The 17457-nt window shown below is 47.7% G+C and overlaps 1 protein-coding gene across 1 annotated transcript in view; it reads left to right on the top strand.

Moving 5' to 3' along the window:
- Positions 1-17457, top strand: part of SPTB (spectrin beta, erythrocytic) — a 128264-nt gene that overhangs the window by 43008 nt on the left and 67799 nt on the right. The window contains exon 2 of the mRNA XM_065941784.1: positions 14926-15124. Coding sequence (XP_065797856.1) covers positions 14977-15124 — 148 coding nt within the window. The 5' untranslated portion in view covers positions 14926-14976. The remainder of the gene's footprint in view (positions 1-14925; positions 15125-17457) is intronic.

The raw sequence follows: 17457 nt of genomic DNA, 5'->3' as shown, positions 1-17457 counted from the left end.
TTATACTTAAGTATTTCATGGCTTTTGGGAAGTGCTTTATTCAATTAAAAAATGTTGAATTAATAAACAGTACCAAACTACCTGTGAATACTTATCTTGATTCTGTAGTCATATACAAGATGCTAGAATAGCATTGGAAAATTCATCAAAGTCCTTGTTTATGGTCAGGCCAGCGAGGCTGAAAGGTCTGAGTATAACTCTAGAAGGTAGGAAATAGGGCCTCATTCTGCATTTCTCTTGCTAAGTTCTTTGACTCTGGATGGCTCCTTCTCCCACCCAGGGTCTGCCTCCTAGCACAGGTCATATATTGAGTTAAGGCTACACCTTTCAGGGACTCTCTAGGCAAAGCTGGCTTTCCCTGTAGGTAGAATACACAGTTACCTCCCTCATAAAATTTGAATGTGCTGAGTGGTCTGTTCAACCAACCGCTTATCACCTATATGTCTGGTTTGGCTCCAGCGTTGTATCTTTTATATCCATCCTTTGAATAAGGTAATCTATTTTAATAAGGCACTTATTAAGATGAGTTTCCTGGGAGAGATACTCTGCCCCTTGGGAAGGTAGATACATTAGGTTCATTCAATTAACATGTACCAATTGAGTCCCTAGATATGCAAGGCAAAAGGAGAAGAGGGCAGCAGAGGATAGGATGGTTAGACAGAATCACCAACTCAATGAACATAACTTGAGCAAACTCCAGGAAATAGTGGAGGTCAGGGAACCCTGGCGTGCTGCAGTCCATGGGGTTGCAAAGAGTCAGACACAACTGAGTGACTGAACAACAGCAACAACCACAGGCAAAGACTTTCAAGGTGGAAATGGCATCCTTCTGTTTGCGGAGTTTACTGTGATAAGGAATTAGGTTGTCAGAGTCAATTTCGTTTTGAAGTAGGGATGGAAGTAGGTCTAAAGGAGGAATTAGACTTGAGTCATTAGACTCAGTAGAGGAACCTGGTATTAAGGGAGGTTGGAAAAGCTTAGATGCTTGAAGCAGAGTTGAAAGGGAAAGACAGTTACAGAAGAGGCAGAGGGGTAATGACAATAGACTCCACCAACTGTGAACGTTTCTTTTTGCTGTGAGAGTGTGTGTATTGAGCAGACTCAAAACTTGATACTGAGAGATACTGCATTTTTTTGGTAAATAAGAATACCTTGGGGTTATAGGGTACTTTGTAATTTATACATCATTTTCATATAACTTTATAGTATCTGTACAATAGCTTTGTATGGTAAATGATGAGTATATTGATTAGGGCATTGTAACTGCTCTAATAAAGAACTATGAAATAGAATGTTACTTCTGGCTCACATCATAGATGAGTAAATGAGTATAAGTTGTGGGGGAGACTTTGTTCCCCATAGTCATCCAGGAAAGCAGGTTCTTCTCATCTTGGCCCTTTAGTCTAGACCTTGAAGTGGTGTCACTTGTGCTCAATCAATCACACAGCCACACCTAACCACAGGGATGACTGGGAAATGCCTTCAAGTTGTTTGTAGAAAGAGCCATTCATCCATTGTTAGGCCTGATCCTGTGCATGGAAGCACAGGGTATTCCCATTTTACAGATGGGAAAACCAAGGTACAACATGGGTGAGTGACGTACAGATAGAAGAGCACATGACTGCTAAGTATAGGAGTTAGGATCTCAACCCGGGTCTGCTGTTTTGATAGAGCAGGCACAGTAATACTAACAGCAGCAATAACAATAATAATATCTAATAGTTTGTGAGTGTGGGCACATATAAAATGGGGTGTATATATTGGGTTGGACAAAAAGTTCATTTAGGTTTCTCCATGCTAATTCATGGAAAACCCGAAGGAACTTTTCAGCCAAGCCAATATAATGGTCTTAGTAAATTCCAGGTTCCCTTCCTCGCCTTGGGCTTTGCTGCATAGTCCTACAGAGAGCCAAGTCCTTTTCCTGAGGACCATGGGCAGCAGAGTGACTGCATGAGCCAGCAGTGGGGGCTTCCCCATCAGCAGCACCCAGGGAAGAAGGCTGAGTGGATTCCAGGAGCCGAGAGGTGCTCTCCCTGCAGGGTAGGGATTCATGCACAGGCGGGGCAGGCCCTGCGGGGCCGGAAGAGGCTGCCCATGGCTTTGCTGGGAGACAGGAGCCTTGCCAGCAACTTCTGTGTGTCTCCAGGGGACGGCCCAACTGCGTCAGGCTTGTGCCCTGGGCAAGGATGGGGAGTTCTTCCAGCCAGCTCCCGTTCCCTTGGGAGTCCTTGTGGGCCTGAGCAACATCTAAAAGATTAATTTTAATTGAATTATTTGAAAAGCTCTAATGTGAATGAATACCAAATTGGCACCCATAACTTATATATTATTTATAGGTTCAACTCTTAAAGTAGCTCTCTTTGTTTGGGTAGCAGAGCTGTATGGATAGAAACCATTCTGTGACTGATATTTCTGTGACATAAGAAAGAATATCTAAAGACTTCTCAGTTGAGTGGGGCGTGGCATCCCTATCTAGATGAGTTCTGGGTGAGAGGAGGCTGCTTTCATCAGTGTTTCAGTTCTGGGTGAGAAGAGGCAGCTTTCATCAGTGTTTCGGGTGAGGAGATTGAGGCGTGGGTTGAGTCAGAGCTGCTCTGAAAGGTTTCAAGATGGGATCTTAGGAGCTGGGCCCTGTTGCCACTGCCTGCTCTTCTGCCAGCACAGTCCAGCAAAAGAGGATGTGATGGCAGGCTTGTTATGTTGAAACAGCAGGGGCAACAGCGAGACTGTCAGGACCAGCCCGCGTCCACAGCACTCCTGTATGTGCCACGTTCCCAGCCTCTTCACCACCTTGACCTCCAGATTGGCCGTCTAATAGTGTGTCCTCTGCAGTAGCTGTTCTTAGCTCTTCAGGAGCCCTTCTCGGCATTTCTCACTTCTCACCCATTTGTTCAGCATCTTCTAGCCTCATTTTATGTTCCTGGAGCTATCCTGGGCAGTTGGGATGAAAAGAATGAAGAAGAATGTCCCTGGCTTCAAGCAACTTATTATCTATTGAGAAAGACAGAAAAATAGATTATTCTCCTAGGCCATAGAAGTGTTCTGATGGCAGTGAGGGGAGCCTGAAAGATGTGCCCCCACCTACTGCCACTGTAGGGGATGTGAGTGGAGATGGGGAGCTTTCTCAAAAGAAGTGAGGCTGAGATGAGTTCGAAAGGATAAGAAATTACTATGAAAAAGAGGGAGTATGTTTCAGGCTTACGTGCATACATGGGTGCGTGCTCAGTCATGTCCAACTATTTGCCACCCTATGGACTGTAGCCCTCCAGGCTCCTCTCTCCATGGGATTTCCCAGGCAAGAATACTGGAGTGGGTTGCTGTTCCCTTCTCTAGGGGACCTTTGCAACCCAGGGATTGAACCTCCGTTTCCTGAGTCTCCTGCAATGGCAGGCAGACCCTTCACCACAGAGCCACCATTTCAGGCTTAGGGAAAAGTATATGCAATAAGATGTCCAGAGAGAGCTGGGGACCTGATTCGAGTTTGTTACGACTGGGAAGTAGGATTGCGGAAGTAAGGAGGGTTGGATAGAATAATGTTCAGGTAGGGGATAAATCACAAAGGACTTTGACTATGATTTATTATGGGTTTTAAACTTCCTTCTGAGAGAGAGAGAGAAACTACTAAAGTATGGAAGTGACATCATATTTATATTCCAAGGTGATCTTTCTGACCACAAGGTAGAGGATGGGTCAGGATGGTAGGCAAAAGAGTAAACTTGGGTGCAAAGAACTCAGCAGGAAACCACTAGACTTGAGATGGCGGTGGTGAGAAGTGAGGGGGAGCCATGGAGACAGAGAAGAATGGAGATTTGAGAGACACTGAGGGCCTTAGTTGATGAGATCCTGGGTCCTATCACCCCACGTTTGGGTTTGGGCCATTGGGATATCAATGGACCAGGACCATGGGATGTAAGGACTGGGATGGTGATAGATTCAACTGGGGATAATGTTGAGTAGTCCTTCAGGTGGGTGTTCAGAAGGCAGTTGAAGGTGATAGATGGGAGTTGAGACAGACTTGGAAGCCATTCGCATGAAGTCATTTAGGTCATAAAGGTGCCAGAGATAGTCTAAGAAGAGTGCAGACAGACGAAGAGTGGAGGGACCTCAGGATAGAGCTCTGGGGAACATCACCGTTCAAGGACAGTAGGGGAAAAGAAGCCCACAGAGCAAACCAAGGAGGAAGGTCCAGACAGTTAAGGGAGAATGAGGAGTAAGTCCTGGAAGACAAAGGAGGTGATTTCAGGAAACTTGGGGACCACCAACAGAGCCTAAGCCTGCTGAGTAGTCAAGATAAAGGCCTGAAAAACATCTGCTGTTTTAAGGAACTAGGAAGGGAGGTGTCTGTGAATAGTTTCAAGAACAGCTTCAAGAACTGATGGAGGAAGCCAGCTATGCAGTAAGGAGTGAGTTAGGTATGGCATGAGAAGGTTCTCATGAATATATTATAGATAAATACACTGTATCTATTTTTACTTTAGAAGCCCAAGCTTCATCATACTTTGCAGTTCGTTGTCCTCATTTTCTAGTCAGGGCACCTCTCCTGGTTGGTTGGTTGGTTGGTTTCCTTTCATCTCCATTTCCCTAACTCCATCTAGAGGCAACCATTTTCATGCATTTAAAGAGTTTTCCTTTTGTTTAAATGGCTTCTCTGGTGGCTCATCTGGTAAAGAATCCACCTGCAAAACAGGAGACCTGGATTTGATCTTTGGGTTGGGAAGATCCCCTGCAGAAGGGAATGGCTACACACTCCAATATTCTTGCCTGGAGAATCCCGTGGACGGGTGGGCTATAGTCCATGGGGTTGCAGTCAGACACGACTGAGCGACTAACACTTTGAAATTATGTCAGTGGCATGCTATAAATCTCATTCTGTTTATTTTATTCACTATTTTTAAGGTCATCCATGTGTACATACATCCCATTTTACTGTCCATCCCCAAGTGATGGACACACGGTTTGAATTCACCCTCCCACCACCACAGTCAATGCTGCAGTGAACTTCCCTTCATATGTCCTCTTTTTTGACCTGTGTGAGAATTTCTTCAGTCTGTATGCCCAGGAACAGGGTTGTAGATATGTAGCCTGACTGAGAACTACACACTGGCTTCCAGAATGGCTGGGCCAGTCCACACTCCCACCAGCAAGCAGTATACAAGGTGCCTGCTCTGCACATCACCATCTTGTGTTATCCAGTTTGATAATGTTTGCTTCTGGTGTCTCCTTATTTTAATCAGCGTTTCTTGTTAGCTAAAGAACTTGAGCATCTCTTTTTAGGGTCTTAGCCTCTTGGATTTCCTCTTCTGTAAATCACCTGTTTTTATTCTTGGCAACTTTGTCAAGAAATTTGACTTTGAAAGGGAGGAATGAAAGGATGACAAGGAGGAGTTTTATTTAAGACGAGAAAGACTTGAACATGTTAAAATGAAGATGGAAGGAAGAAAAAACTAAAGACTCATCTTCCTCCCAGGATGAGAAAGATGGCTAGAAGAAAAGATGGTGAGGATCTGGCCTCACCAGGGATTAAAAATGAGACTGGGGGAGGGAGTAGGACTGAGGAGGAGGAGTCAGCACACAGATCAGCAGCAGCTTTCCTTGAGCCCACCTGATTGCCCCTGCACTTGGTGATCATAGAAGCACTGTGGGATCCATGGAGATGAATAGAAGGGGAAAGGTGACCTCCCTCAGCTTCTAGGAAAATGCTACATCATGTTTCTAAATGTGTGAAAATAGTATTTATTTTAAATTGGTGGAAGAAAGGGAAGATGCCTGAATTTCAGCATATGGGTTGCTGGCACAAAGTTGTAGACACACATGACCCAGAGGTGGGAGTGCAGGTCACGTGGACCCTCTTGGCTGGAGCAGAGTCAGCATAAGAGAGCGTATGCACTCGACACCAAATGACAGAGAACTCCAGGTCAGAGTGTGCGTCAGAGAGTTGCTGAAAACTAGGGAACAGAGGCAAGTCATTGTGAGGAGGGCTGTATAGATGGATCGAAGAGGTTGAGTGCAGACAAATTTGGGCCATTACCCATGTCCTGGTGGATAACGGAAAGGGCCTGAAGTGAAATGGAAGCTTTAGAACATAAAAGTATGATGGATAGAAGACACTTTACAGAGGCTTAATGACTGGCTGTGATGATGAATCAATATTGAATAAGTGCGCAATGCACATAAGTGGGCTGTGTGAATGCACAATGAATGGATCGGGAATAAAGTGGGATAGTGGATCTTGAGTTTGAGCTTAGGTCTTGAGGAGGAGGAGAATACTCACTGAGCACTTCTGTGTGGTGAGCACAGTGCTAGGCACTGCAATAGAATAATGGATGAGACAGGCTTGGCTGCTGCCTGTAAGGAATCTACAGTCTAGGTAGGGAGAGGCAAAAGCAAAGGTAAACTGACAAATGTGTGATTACAATTATGGTGAGGGCTGTGAAGGGGTCAAGCAAAGTGCCCGGACTGGGGATGACAAAGGACTTAGTCTATATGGCGTGCCTGGGGAGGACTTCCACATGGGACTGTTCTCTAAGAGGAGGCCTGAGGAAAGAGGAGGAGCCACACATGCAAAATGCCCCAGAAAGTGTCCCAAGCTGAGGACAAGGTGTGCACAAGAGCCAGAGCTGGGGGAAGTGACAACTGAGAAGAACTGAAAGAAGACTTGCAGGATGCAGGAAGTGGTGGAGGGGGACTGGATTGGGGAATGAGCTTGGAGCAGGAGGATGAAGCCAGACTGTGCAGGGCGCTAGGGCTATGGTAACATAACCTTTCTGCCATGATCACACCTAACATAATTGACTATCATTCCTGGTCATCATCTACTCTTCAGCCCACTATTCAGATACCCCTGTTTGTCTAAAAACGTGTTTGGGCGTGTTTTGATGTTGATTCAAGTTCCAAAGTATGTGATCCATTCACTGTTACATCTCCTGAGTCCCTTTTGATCTACAGTAGTCTGTACCCTCTGCCTCTTTTTCAGTCTATTTGTTTTAATGCCATTGACTTGTTGAAGAAGTAGAGCCAGTTGTCTGCAAAATGACCTACCTCCTGGATCTGTCTCTTTGTTACCTCTTGTCATTTAACTTGTCTCTTCAACGTATAATTCCTGTAAATGGAAAACTAGTTCTACAGACTTGATCAGATTGAGATTCAACTTTTTTGGTAAGAATATCATAGGCCATGATACTCTTCGTATTGCCTTATATCTGGAGACACAGCGTCTTGTTGTCTTATTGTTAATGATACTAAAACTCATCACTGAATTCAGGTGTTGGAAACTTGATCTTGTATAATTCTCCATCAACCTGTTATCTAATAGTTTCATTTTTCCTTATCTTTTCCAAATCAATTGTTTTATGAGAAATATCTCAACTGTTGTTGTTCAGTCACTAAGTCATGTCTGATTCTTTATGACCCCATGGACTACAACACGCCAGGCTTCCCTGTCCTTCACCATCTCCCAGAGCTTGCTCAAACTCATGTCCATTGCGTTAGTGATGCCATCCAACCATCTCCTTCTCTGCTGCCCCCTTCTCTTGGCCTCAATCTTTCCCAGCATCAGGGCCTTTTCCAATGAGTCAGCTCTTCACAATTATTTCAACCTATTCCTTTTAAAATTTATATTATTGAAGTATAGTTGATTTACAATGTGTTAATTTCTGCTATAGAGCAAAATGATCCTGTTTTACATATGTATACATTCTTTTTCATATTCTTTTCCATTGTATTTTATCACAGGATATTGAATATAGTTCCCTGTGCTTAAACAGTAGGACCTTGTTGTTTATCCATTTTATATATAATAGTTTCCATTGGCAATCCCAAACTCGCAGTCCATCCCTTCCTCATTCCCCTCTCCCTTAGAAACCACAACGTGTTCTTCATGTCTGTGAGTCTGTGTCTTTTTTGTAGATAAGTTCACTTATGTCATGTTTTAGATTTCATGTATAAGTAATATCATATTGTATTTGTCTTTCTCTTTCTGACTTCACCTAGTATGATCTCTAGGTTTATCCATGTTGCTGTTAATACAAGTGGCATTATTTCATTCTTTTCGGTAGCTCAGCAGTATTCCATTGTGTACATGGACCACATCTTCTTTATCCATTTATCGGTCAGTGGACATTTAGGTTATTTCCGTGTCTTAGCGGTTGTGAATAGTACTGCTATGAACCAAGGAGTGCCTGTATCTTTTTGAATAGTTTTGTCAGGGTATATGCCCAGGAGTGGGATTGCTGGATCATATAGCAACTCTATTTTTAGTTTTCTAAGAAACCTCCTTATTGTTTTCCAGTATGAAAATTTACATTCCCAACGGCAATGTAAGAGGCCTCCCTTTTCTCCATAGCCTCTCTAACATTGACAGTTTGCAGACTGCTTAATGACGGTCATTCTGACTGGTGTGAGGTGGTACCTCACTGTAGTTTTGATTTGCATTTCTCTAATAATTAGCATCTGCAGATGGTGACTGCAGCCATGAAATTAAAAGATGCTTACTCCTTGGAAGGAAAGTTATGACCAACCTAGATAGCATATTAAAAAGCAGAGACATTACTTTGCCAACAAAGGTCCATCTGGTCAAGACTATGGTTTTTCCAGTGGTCATGTATGGATGTGAGAGTTGGACTGTGAAGAAAGCTGAGCACCGAAATATTGATGCTTTTGAACTGTGGTGTTGGAGAAAACTCTTGAGAGTCCCTTGGACTGCAAGGAGATCCAACCAGTCCATCCTGAAGGAGATAAGTGCTGGGTGTTCATTGGAAGGACTGATGCTGAAGCTGAAACTCCAATATTTTGGCCACCTCATGCGAAGAGTTGACTCGTTGGAAAAGACCCTGATGCTGGGAGGGATTGGGGGCAGGAGGAGAGGGGGGTGACAGAGGATGAGATGGCTGGATGGCATCACCGACTCGATGAGCATGAGTTTGAGTAAACTCTGGGAGTTTGTAATGGACAGGAAAGCCTGGCGTGCTGCGATTCATGGGGTCTCAAAGAGTTGGACACGACTGAGCAACTGAACTGAACTGAATAATTAGCAACGTTGAGCATCTTTTCATGTGCCTGTTTGCCATCTGAATGTTTTCTTTGGAAATGTCTGTTTAGGTCTTTTGCCCATTTTTTGATTGGTTGTTTGTTTTTATTGTTGAATTGTATGAGCTTTTTATATATTTTGAAAATTAAGACCTTGTTGGTCACATCCTTTGCAAATATTTTCTCCCAGTCTCTAGGTATTTTAACCTATTCTTGACTACTACAAATATTGAGACCATACTACCTCCCTGTGCAGTTTTCATCAGAGAAGAGCGAAGTAACTAGAAAAGTCTTCATGGAAGAACAGCAATTGGGCATTCAGGTTTTCAATTTGATGACCATAGAAATTGCTTATTTGTGGGGAGGAGGCCAGTGGCTATCTTGAAAGAAGTAAGCTTCGGAGAGATAAGTAGGACAGGGTTATAATAGCTTTCTGTAAATGTAGATATTAAGCCCAAGAATCAGAAGAGAAGATAATCTTTAAAAACCATGTAGGGACTTGCCTGGTGGCCCAGTGGTAAAGACTCTGGATTGCCAATGCAGAGGGCCCTAGTTTGATCCCTGATGGTGGAACTAGATCCCACATGCCACAACTAAGTTTTTTTTTTTTTTTAATGTATATTAAGAATATCACCTCTTCCCTCTTGTCTTTAATCATTCCCAGTAGACATTTGCCTCTGTGTTGGATGTGAGGTGCTGATAGGTGTTAAGATAGAGGGTTGATGGGCCAATCCCTGTATCAGAGCTGGGCAGCACCTGTTCCCCAATCAGATCCCTGCAAGAACTGTTGGGGCCAGGATCCCACCCCTCCTCCCCCATCCAAGCAGCTGCAGCATGACTGAAGCCAGTTCTTAGTAGGAGATTTTTCCATGATGAAGACAGGCAAGTTGTGACATGTGGGCCTGAAGTCCCTGCCTGTTGATAGAAACTGGAGCAGAAGGGCTGGGCAAAGCCTTACCCAACAGTAGTGAACCGGAACGGCCAGGATGTTGCAGATAGATGGGGATCCTTGATGGTGGCCACCATGGAGAGAAGTCTTGAGACTTTAAGAACCCCCAAACCATACCCTGCTAATGATGAACTGGCAGCCAGGCTGGGTTGGGATGGGAGCTGTGGAATGTGGGAAAGCAGAGCATGCTCTGAGGAGGCAGCAGCTTGGCCCAGACACAGCTGGTGATGTCCAGAGGCAGGAATGGTCAGCCACAGGTGGTAACGCTTGTCTGGGCGTCACTGTCACCCCTTGGTCCCCAAACTCCCCTGTTCTGCTGTGCTGGGAGCCGTGGGTTCAGCCTCAGCCATACTGAGGCTGAGCCGTAATTTCTAGGTGGAGACGTCTGCTAGACAGATGGAGGTGCCAGACTGGAGCTGGGGGATGGGGAGGCGGTGGGGGTGGAGATAGATTTAGAGTATGCTGCACTGGGCCTCTCACTGGTTCTCGTGCTGTTTCAGTGAGTGCTTATGTATTTATTCTTTAAGGTGTCTGTGAATATGCAGTGAGATTACGTTCAAAGGGAGTAGAGGAATGTTCTGTTTTGGTAAAAAGCATTGGCAGGAAGGTTCCAGGGAAACTTTAGGATTTACTCTTCTGACCTGGGTTGGCATGGTGCCAAAACACATTAAAAGCAGTCTAGAGGTAGCATAAAGGGGCAGGACAAAATAGGAAGCAAGTAAGGGGTCAAATCTTATAGCTAAAGACAAAGATAGAGAGAATCTAAGATCTCTGCTTATGGAAGACTGTATTTAAGCTATTGCAATAGCCTGTACCCATGACCCTGCTAAGGAAACACAGCATCAGCCTGTATTTCTTCCATTTCTCACACCTGGGCTTTGTTACTGCTCATATTTATGTAGTCCAGGAAAGAGGAGATGGGGTGCAGAGAGGAAGAAAAAAGCATCCGTCGTCTTCTGCTCAGCTACCATGACAGCCACTTCCTGGGTTGCTACCTACCCCAGGGATTAACAGGACATAGCACATGGGGTTGAAATTCCAAGGCCTATCACTTGATCTCAAAAGCAGATGATGCCTAGGCACACCAGAAAAGGGTGGAGCTGCGGGTTGCATCAGTGATATTGTGAAATCCATTTCCCAGGCAGGCGCTCGTTATGCAAGGGAGTGTGCTGTGTAATCGCATGAGCTTTTCAGTACAGAGCTGTGGGCAAGTTTTCTAGCGACCCATCCCATCCCACTCAAAAGTGTATCCTGGAGTCATGGGGTGACAGACGCCTCCAGGTGAGGCTGAGCCTCAGATTGTGGTTTTGGAGACAGACTTGCTTAGCTGCTTGTCAGGCCGGTAGATGGACAGGGAAGGCGGGTTCCCCTGGACACAGACCAGAGAAGACCCAGCTACACTCTGATGAGGCCCTGGTGGTGGGTCATGAGAAGGACTTCTAGGGGGCTTCAGAGTAAACTACAGAGTAGATGGACATGGAACTACTTCTTATATCTTTTTTTCCCTGGATTTGCTGGCAGGGAAGTGAGGTGCAGTTTGGGGCCTGTTTTTAGCCATTTAATTGCTGTCTGCCATACTTAGGGCTTAGATGGTAAAGAATCTGCCTGAAATGTGGGAGACCCAGGTTCTGTCCCTGGGTCAGGAAGATCCCCTGGAGAGGAGAATGGCTATCGACTCCAGTATTCTTGCCTGGAGAATTCCGTGGACAGAGGAGCCTGGTGAGCCACAGTCCACGGGGTCGCAAAGAGCTGGACACGACTGAGTAACTAACATACTCATGAAGGGCCAGTCTGACTGCAGAAATTACTTATGTCCTTAAAAACATGACTGAACCGCCTCAGCTCCAGCTTCGCCTCCAAGACCAATTTGAATGTCATTTTCATGGCCCCACATTCGGCTAGGTGTTCCCACCATGTGTCCCCAGCATATGCTATTCTTTTCAGTCATGGTGGTTTCATGGTGCACCATGGTGATCCCGTGGTGCAGGGGACATTGTAGAGGTTATGGGTGACCCTGGGTTGAATTTGTTTCTAGGCGAGTTTTGCTTTGTTTTCCTGGAATCACCATCTGTAGCTTTCCTTTTTTTCTTATTTTCTTCTCCTGCCTCTCACACCCGATTCTCTCATTGCCACTGAGCACATCAGCCCACCCCTACCCCCTTGGCCCTGGTGGGATGCCATCTGGGCAGGCGACTGGGGTGGGCAAGGCTGGGGAGGCAGAGGAAGAGGGCCTTTCTTTAGTTTCTGAGTCTCTTTCCTTGGTATTTGTCTTTGGGATCTGATCCTTCTAAAGAAAAAAGAAAAAAACACCTTGAGTTGTGTATTTAGACACGCACATGTGTCTTTTCACGTTCCCGGCAGAGCCGCTGCCTGGCTGCTACGTCCTCCGAGCTCCGGTCGCAGGAGGCAGGGCGGGTTTAAGCAGGATGAATGGCTGTCGAGTGGCTGCTCCTCTGCACCCAGGGCCATCAATCTTGTCTTGAACGCCCGGCCTGCTGGTCTGCCCGCTCAGGCTCATCTTTCTGGGGCAGACTTATTTACGGAGCCACGGCAAAGGTAATCTCACTCCCCAGGCCCCACGGCCAGCCTGGGCCTCGCTCAGCTCAGCCACTCTTAAAAATAGCCCGAGATGAGAAGGAGAGCCAGGGTCCGGTTACCTCCTGCACGCAGGATCTGATCTCATCTCCCCGCGTGCGTCTGGCAGCTCAGCCCAGTTCAGACGATCAGCCTGTTGGTCCCGCCCCGCTCACAGCTCCGAGCTGCTGGTGATGTCCCTTAAGGGGTCCCCCCCAGCCACCTCTGCCTGGCCAGCTGAGTGGGACATCTCAACCCTGAAAGCAACACACCTGACTGTGGAAGATGACAGGTTGTCAGAAGGGACGAGAGTGTTCTGGGTCCCAGATCTGGAATCACAGGGCGGACCTGGTGGGGTGATGGCTGACTCCCCCATCTTTACCCTCCCCTCCCCCAGTAGCAAATATCTTGGCAAACTCTGGAAGCTGAGGAGTGCCCTCTGCCTCTTGGGCCATGTTCTTTCCTCACCTTCTTCTTTAAAATCCACCTGCCCACTCGAAGGGGGTACAGCGGCCCCTTCCCAGGCTGGCCTCCTTCCCAGCCAACAGCCGTCACTCCCTAGATGACCTTGGGGAGGCTTCATCCTAGCAGGCCCTGATTTTCTCCCTTGCACAATTAGGGTGGATAACTCAGGCTCCAGTCTTAGCTCAGAAGGGATGTGGTGGGATTGATTAGTCAGATGAGGGAAAAAGCCTGAAGGGATTCTGTCTGAAAAACAAGGGCCCTGGTGCTGCAGTGATGTTGGGCTGGTTAGCTTGCTTCATTTCTTCCTCAGGCACACGTCTGCTTCGGTGGCTGCGTGTGTGTGTTGGATGACTGTGTGTGTGTGTGTGTGCGCACGCTCCTGGAGGGAGTGGCTTACCTCACAGCTCACTAGTTGTCAACACTTGTCATTTGTCTGCCTCACGGCCTCCCCACCCCCGCCCCCTTTTGTCCTCTTGGATAGGAAGGCTCCGGGCTCCCTGTTCTCTTTTACAGACTTGATCTTGGAGTCCCTTAAGCTCCCTGGGGGGATGACTGAAGCACAGGTACAGGTTAGGCAGTTAAGACTGAAGGGAAGCCCGTCTTGCTTCAAAAGCCCAGGACATCAGGTCGTAGCCTGGCTGCTCTAGCCTCCCTCTCCCTGACCTTGCCCTCATCCTCCAGCTACATCATAAGATTGCTAAATTTTGCCACACCCTTTCTCACCGTCAGAACTTTGCACCTGCTCTTTATACCTTTTTTTGGGACTCATTCCTTTCCATCTTCCCTTTATAGGAAGCCTCCAAGCTTCCTCTAGGAACCCACTTAAACTCTCTTTCCCCTGACACCCAGCGTCCAGCATCACACTACCCTGTTCTTTCCCAGTGTGGCACAGCATCACACCTTATTGTACTTGCTGCTTTAATCATCCTGCTTGCTGCCAGGATATAAGCTCCATGAGGACAGGGCCCTTCTGTCTCACTCATAAGGTGCTATGCCTGGCATATCACCCCCCACCTCATAGGGACTTGGCGCATATGTGAATTAATCATGAATGAAAGCATAAACGTGATACGTGACAGGCGAGTGAGGACCCAGGGCTCCTGCCGCCCGTGTGCATAGCATGGATGAACACACACAGCTCTGTTGTCTGTGGGATCCCCTCGCCACCCCACCCCACCATCATGCTGACAGCCTCGAAGGGACAACAGGCTGATCTGGCTCCATGGTCTGTCCCGAGATGCAACCAGAGAGCTTGTTCAAGCACCTGGGCACAGTTCAGAGAAGGCAAAAGCAAGAGCCAGCTTTCTGACTATTGGCTGCAGGCCAAGAACTCGGAGGGCTCTTGGGAGCCTCTGGGAGGAGTTGACGTTCCCCAGCGCAGCTTCCGGGCTGGTGGCACCGGTGGCATCTCAAAGCTAATGCTTGCCCCGCTCCCTCCTGATTCATGTTTGAGTCAGACTCCACCAGCTCCCAGCTTCTCCCTCTCCTGCCCTGTCCCCACCTCGCCTCCAGGTTGGGTCCCCAGGTCACAGGGTAGCGTTGCTCTGCCCAGTTCGTCCCAGCCAGCCTCTGGCTCCCAGGAGAGCCCCCGCCTCTCTGGCCGTAGCAGCGGGTTTGGAGGAAGCAGGCTTGCTGCGTCTGACATCTCCACCTGCTGGCCGTCCTGACCCTTGCTGCCTGCAACCCTCTGTCCCTGCTGGCACCGTCCCAGTTACTGTTGCTGCTGCTGCAATATTTTCTACCTGGTGACCCGGTGACCCCGGGTAGGAAGCATGGCCAGGCGCAGGGCACCCTGTGCTGCTCCCACAAAGATCAGCTCCTATCGGCTGCTCCAAATAAGTTTCCCCTGAGACAAAGTCCGAGGGGCTGGGTGCTAACCCTCTGACTGTGTTACTGTCACCCCCACCCCCCAGGGACCCTTCCATGAAGACTGAGGCAGGCGTAGCTGCGGACAGCCTGCTGACATGACATCAGCCACGGAGCTTGAAAACGTGGGCAACCAGCCACCGTACAGCCGGATCAATGCCCGCTGGGACGGCCCGGATGATGAGCTGGATAATGACAACAGCTCAGCCAGGCTCTTTGAGAGGTCCCGGATCAAGGCCTTGGCAGGTACTCTTTGGGGCCATGGGGGTTAGGACAGCCGCTCTCCTAATCCCGAGGTTCACCGCCCTCCCGCCTGTGATGAATCCCCTGGGTGTGTTGGCGTGAGCCCTGGCAGGGAGGCGATGGAGAAGTGGCCACGTGGCTCAGAGGCCAGGGCCCCTTGGGAGTGAGCACAGGGCAGGCAGCCCCTCCCCCTACGTGTCCTCCACTTTCTTCCAGGTGGGAAGTGGTGCCAGGTGGGCCCTGTCCTCTGCCCTGAATGACCTGTGGCCGCAGTTAGAAGTAAAGAGGAGGTCTGGGTGAAAGAGCCTGTGAGGGGTGGGTCAACTGAGCAGAGGGGCGTGGGCCTCATTCTGTATCTCGATCTCCTGCCTGGCCCTGGATAGGGGAATTCTCATCATCTCCTCTGGGGCCCCAAAAGGAAAAAGGGTGATTCGATAGGAAATGGAGAACAGATAAGATCTTCCCCACACTGCCTCAGAGAGGAGGATTTTCTGGACTAAACCTCTTATACTTAAACTGGAATTAGATTTTTACTTAGGTTCATGATAGATGTATGTCTGTGTATGTGTGGGGTGGGGGGAGAGGGAGGGAGGGAGAGGGAGAGGCAGAGAGAGATCTTCAAATCTCTAGTGGAAATGGCTTCTCTTTCCCCTGCTGGCTGAGATCTGATTCTGAGATTTTTTTTTTTTTTCCCCCACCAATCACTATGACTATTGCCTCCCTGGAACCTGTCCCAGGGTAGCTGTGTTCTGACCCTAAGTCCTCAACCAATAAAGAAAACTTAGGTCCTGTGGTGGTTGGGGGGGGTGGGGGGGTGGTATGTGTGGTTTTATCCCAGGAAAGGGGTGGATTCCTTCACCTGCTCCATCAGTGACTGGCCCAGATCAGACTTGTTTCCCCGACATTGGTTGTTCCATCTTCCACCTGGTACGAAGCGCACAGCCTTTCCCGTGAGCACTCTCTGGGGTGATTCTCCCTCTGCCAGTGCTCATGGCCCTCTCTGAGCTTCCTGGTGTTTCTCTTCCACCTTCCCTCCCCGCATTCTGCTCCCAGGTACCCAGGTCCCCAGTATATTGAGGCATGAGCAGGGCCCCTCTGAGACCATGATGACAGCTCACCTCAGTAGTGTCCGGGCTTCCCATCCCTGTAAAAGGGATGGTGTGTCTCTTTGTGATGGTGAGGAATCTTTTCAGGTCTCAGCCGTCACCCATATGATCCTTGCTCTTTGCAGGAAACTCCCTTTCTTCTTCCCTCCTTTCCTCCTCACCACCCCTGACCCCACAAATCCTTCCTTGGTTTTCCTTGGCAATGTGTAACAGCACCAGTCCCTTGCTTTTGCTTATGTAATTTTAACCTCTTTAGATAACCAAACTTGAAGCCTTTGCCTTTGCCAGTCTGGTTTGACTTTGTTTGTGTGTCTTGTGCTGGCTAGGACTGGCTGCAGTGACCCTGAGATACAACTGGGGGGAGAGGGTAATGTACTCTGTAAAGTTTGTCAAAGGGCAGCTTGAGGGGTGGGGCTGTCTTTTGTGTTTCACAGGTAGCCTGTTTTTGAAGAAACCGGGGTAAATTCCATTTTAACCATTATCAATCATATTCCTACTATGTGCAAAGCCGAACCCCTACCCAGACATAAATGTGGATAGGGGGAGCATAGAGTTGGATTCAACATAATATCTGTCTCTGAGGAGTTTATGATCTATTAGGGAAATAAATGATGTTCATAATTAATTAGCAAGAATAGAATTAGAGAAGAACTATGGGAAAGACACATAATTAGCCATGAGGGAACAAAGCGGGAGACACAGGGAGAATCAGGGACTTGTTTGTGGGAGAGGTGGTCCTTGGGCTGAGGACTGAAGGGTGTGTGTGGCTCTCAGGACAATGGGCTTAGAGCTGGTCCAGTTGGCTGATAGGTATGGCAGCCTGGTCTGATTGATGCACACAGCCTGGGAAACTGGTGGAAGTAAGCTGAGCCAGTTGATCGGGAAAGAGGGTCCTTCAGCCTGTGTATTCCTCACTGCAAGTGTGCATCTCCTCTATCAAAGCATCTGAAAGCCCCCTTGGGAGGAGCAGAACCACAGAATATAGAGTTACATGCCTGGATCTCAGCCATTTAGAACATCTGGCTAGCAAGTAAACACACAAGTTTGGGGCCTATTCAGGGGTTTTTTTAAACAAATAAAACCCTAACAAGTTAACTGACTTTCCTTTCCTGAGAGTCTACTCTGAGTGATCTGTGGGAGAAACTAAAGCTTTGAGAAGGTCCGAGGTAGAGTGGTTGAAATAACCATTCTGGTGGGTGGGCAGAGCAGAAGCAGGGAGCAATAGCCTCC

This window comes from Muntiacus reevesi, chromosome 7 (genome assembly GCF_963930625.1).
Source record: "Muntiacus reevesi chromosome 7, mMunRee1.1, whole genome shotgun sequence".
NCBI lineage: Eukaryota > Metazoa > Chordata > Mammalia > Artiodactyla > Cervidae > Muntiacus > Muntiacus reevesi.
The sequence above is the reverse complement of the archived record's forward strand: the minus strand, read 5'-3'. Positions and strand labels throughout refer to the sequence as shown.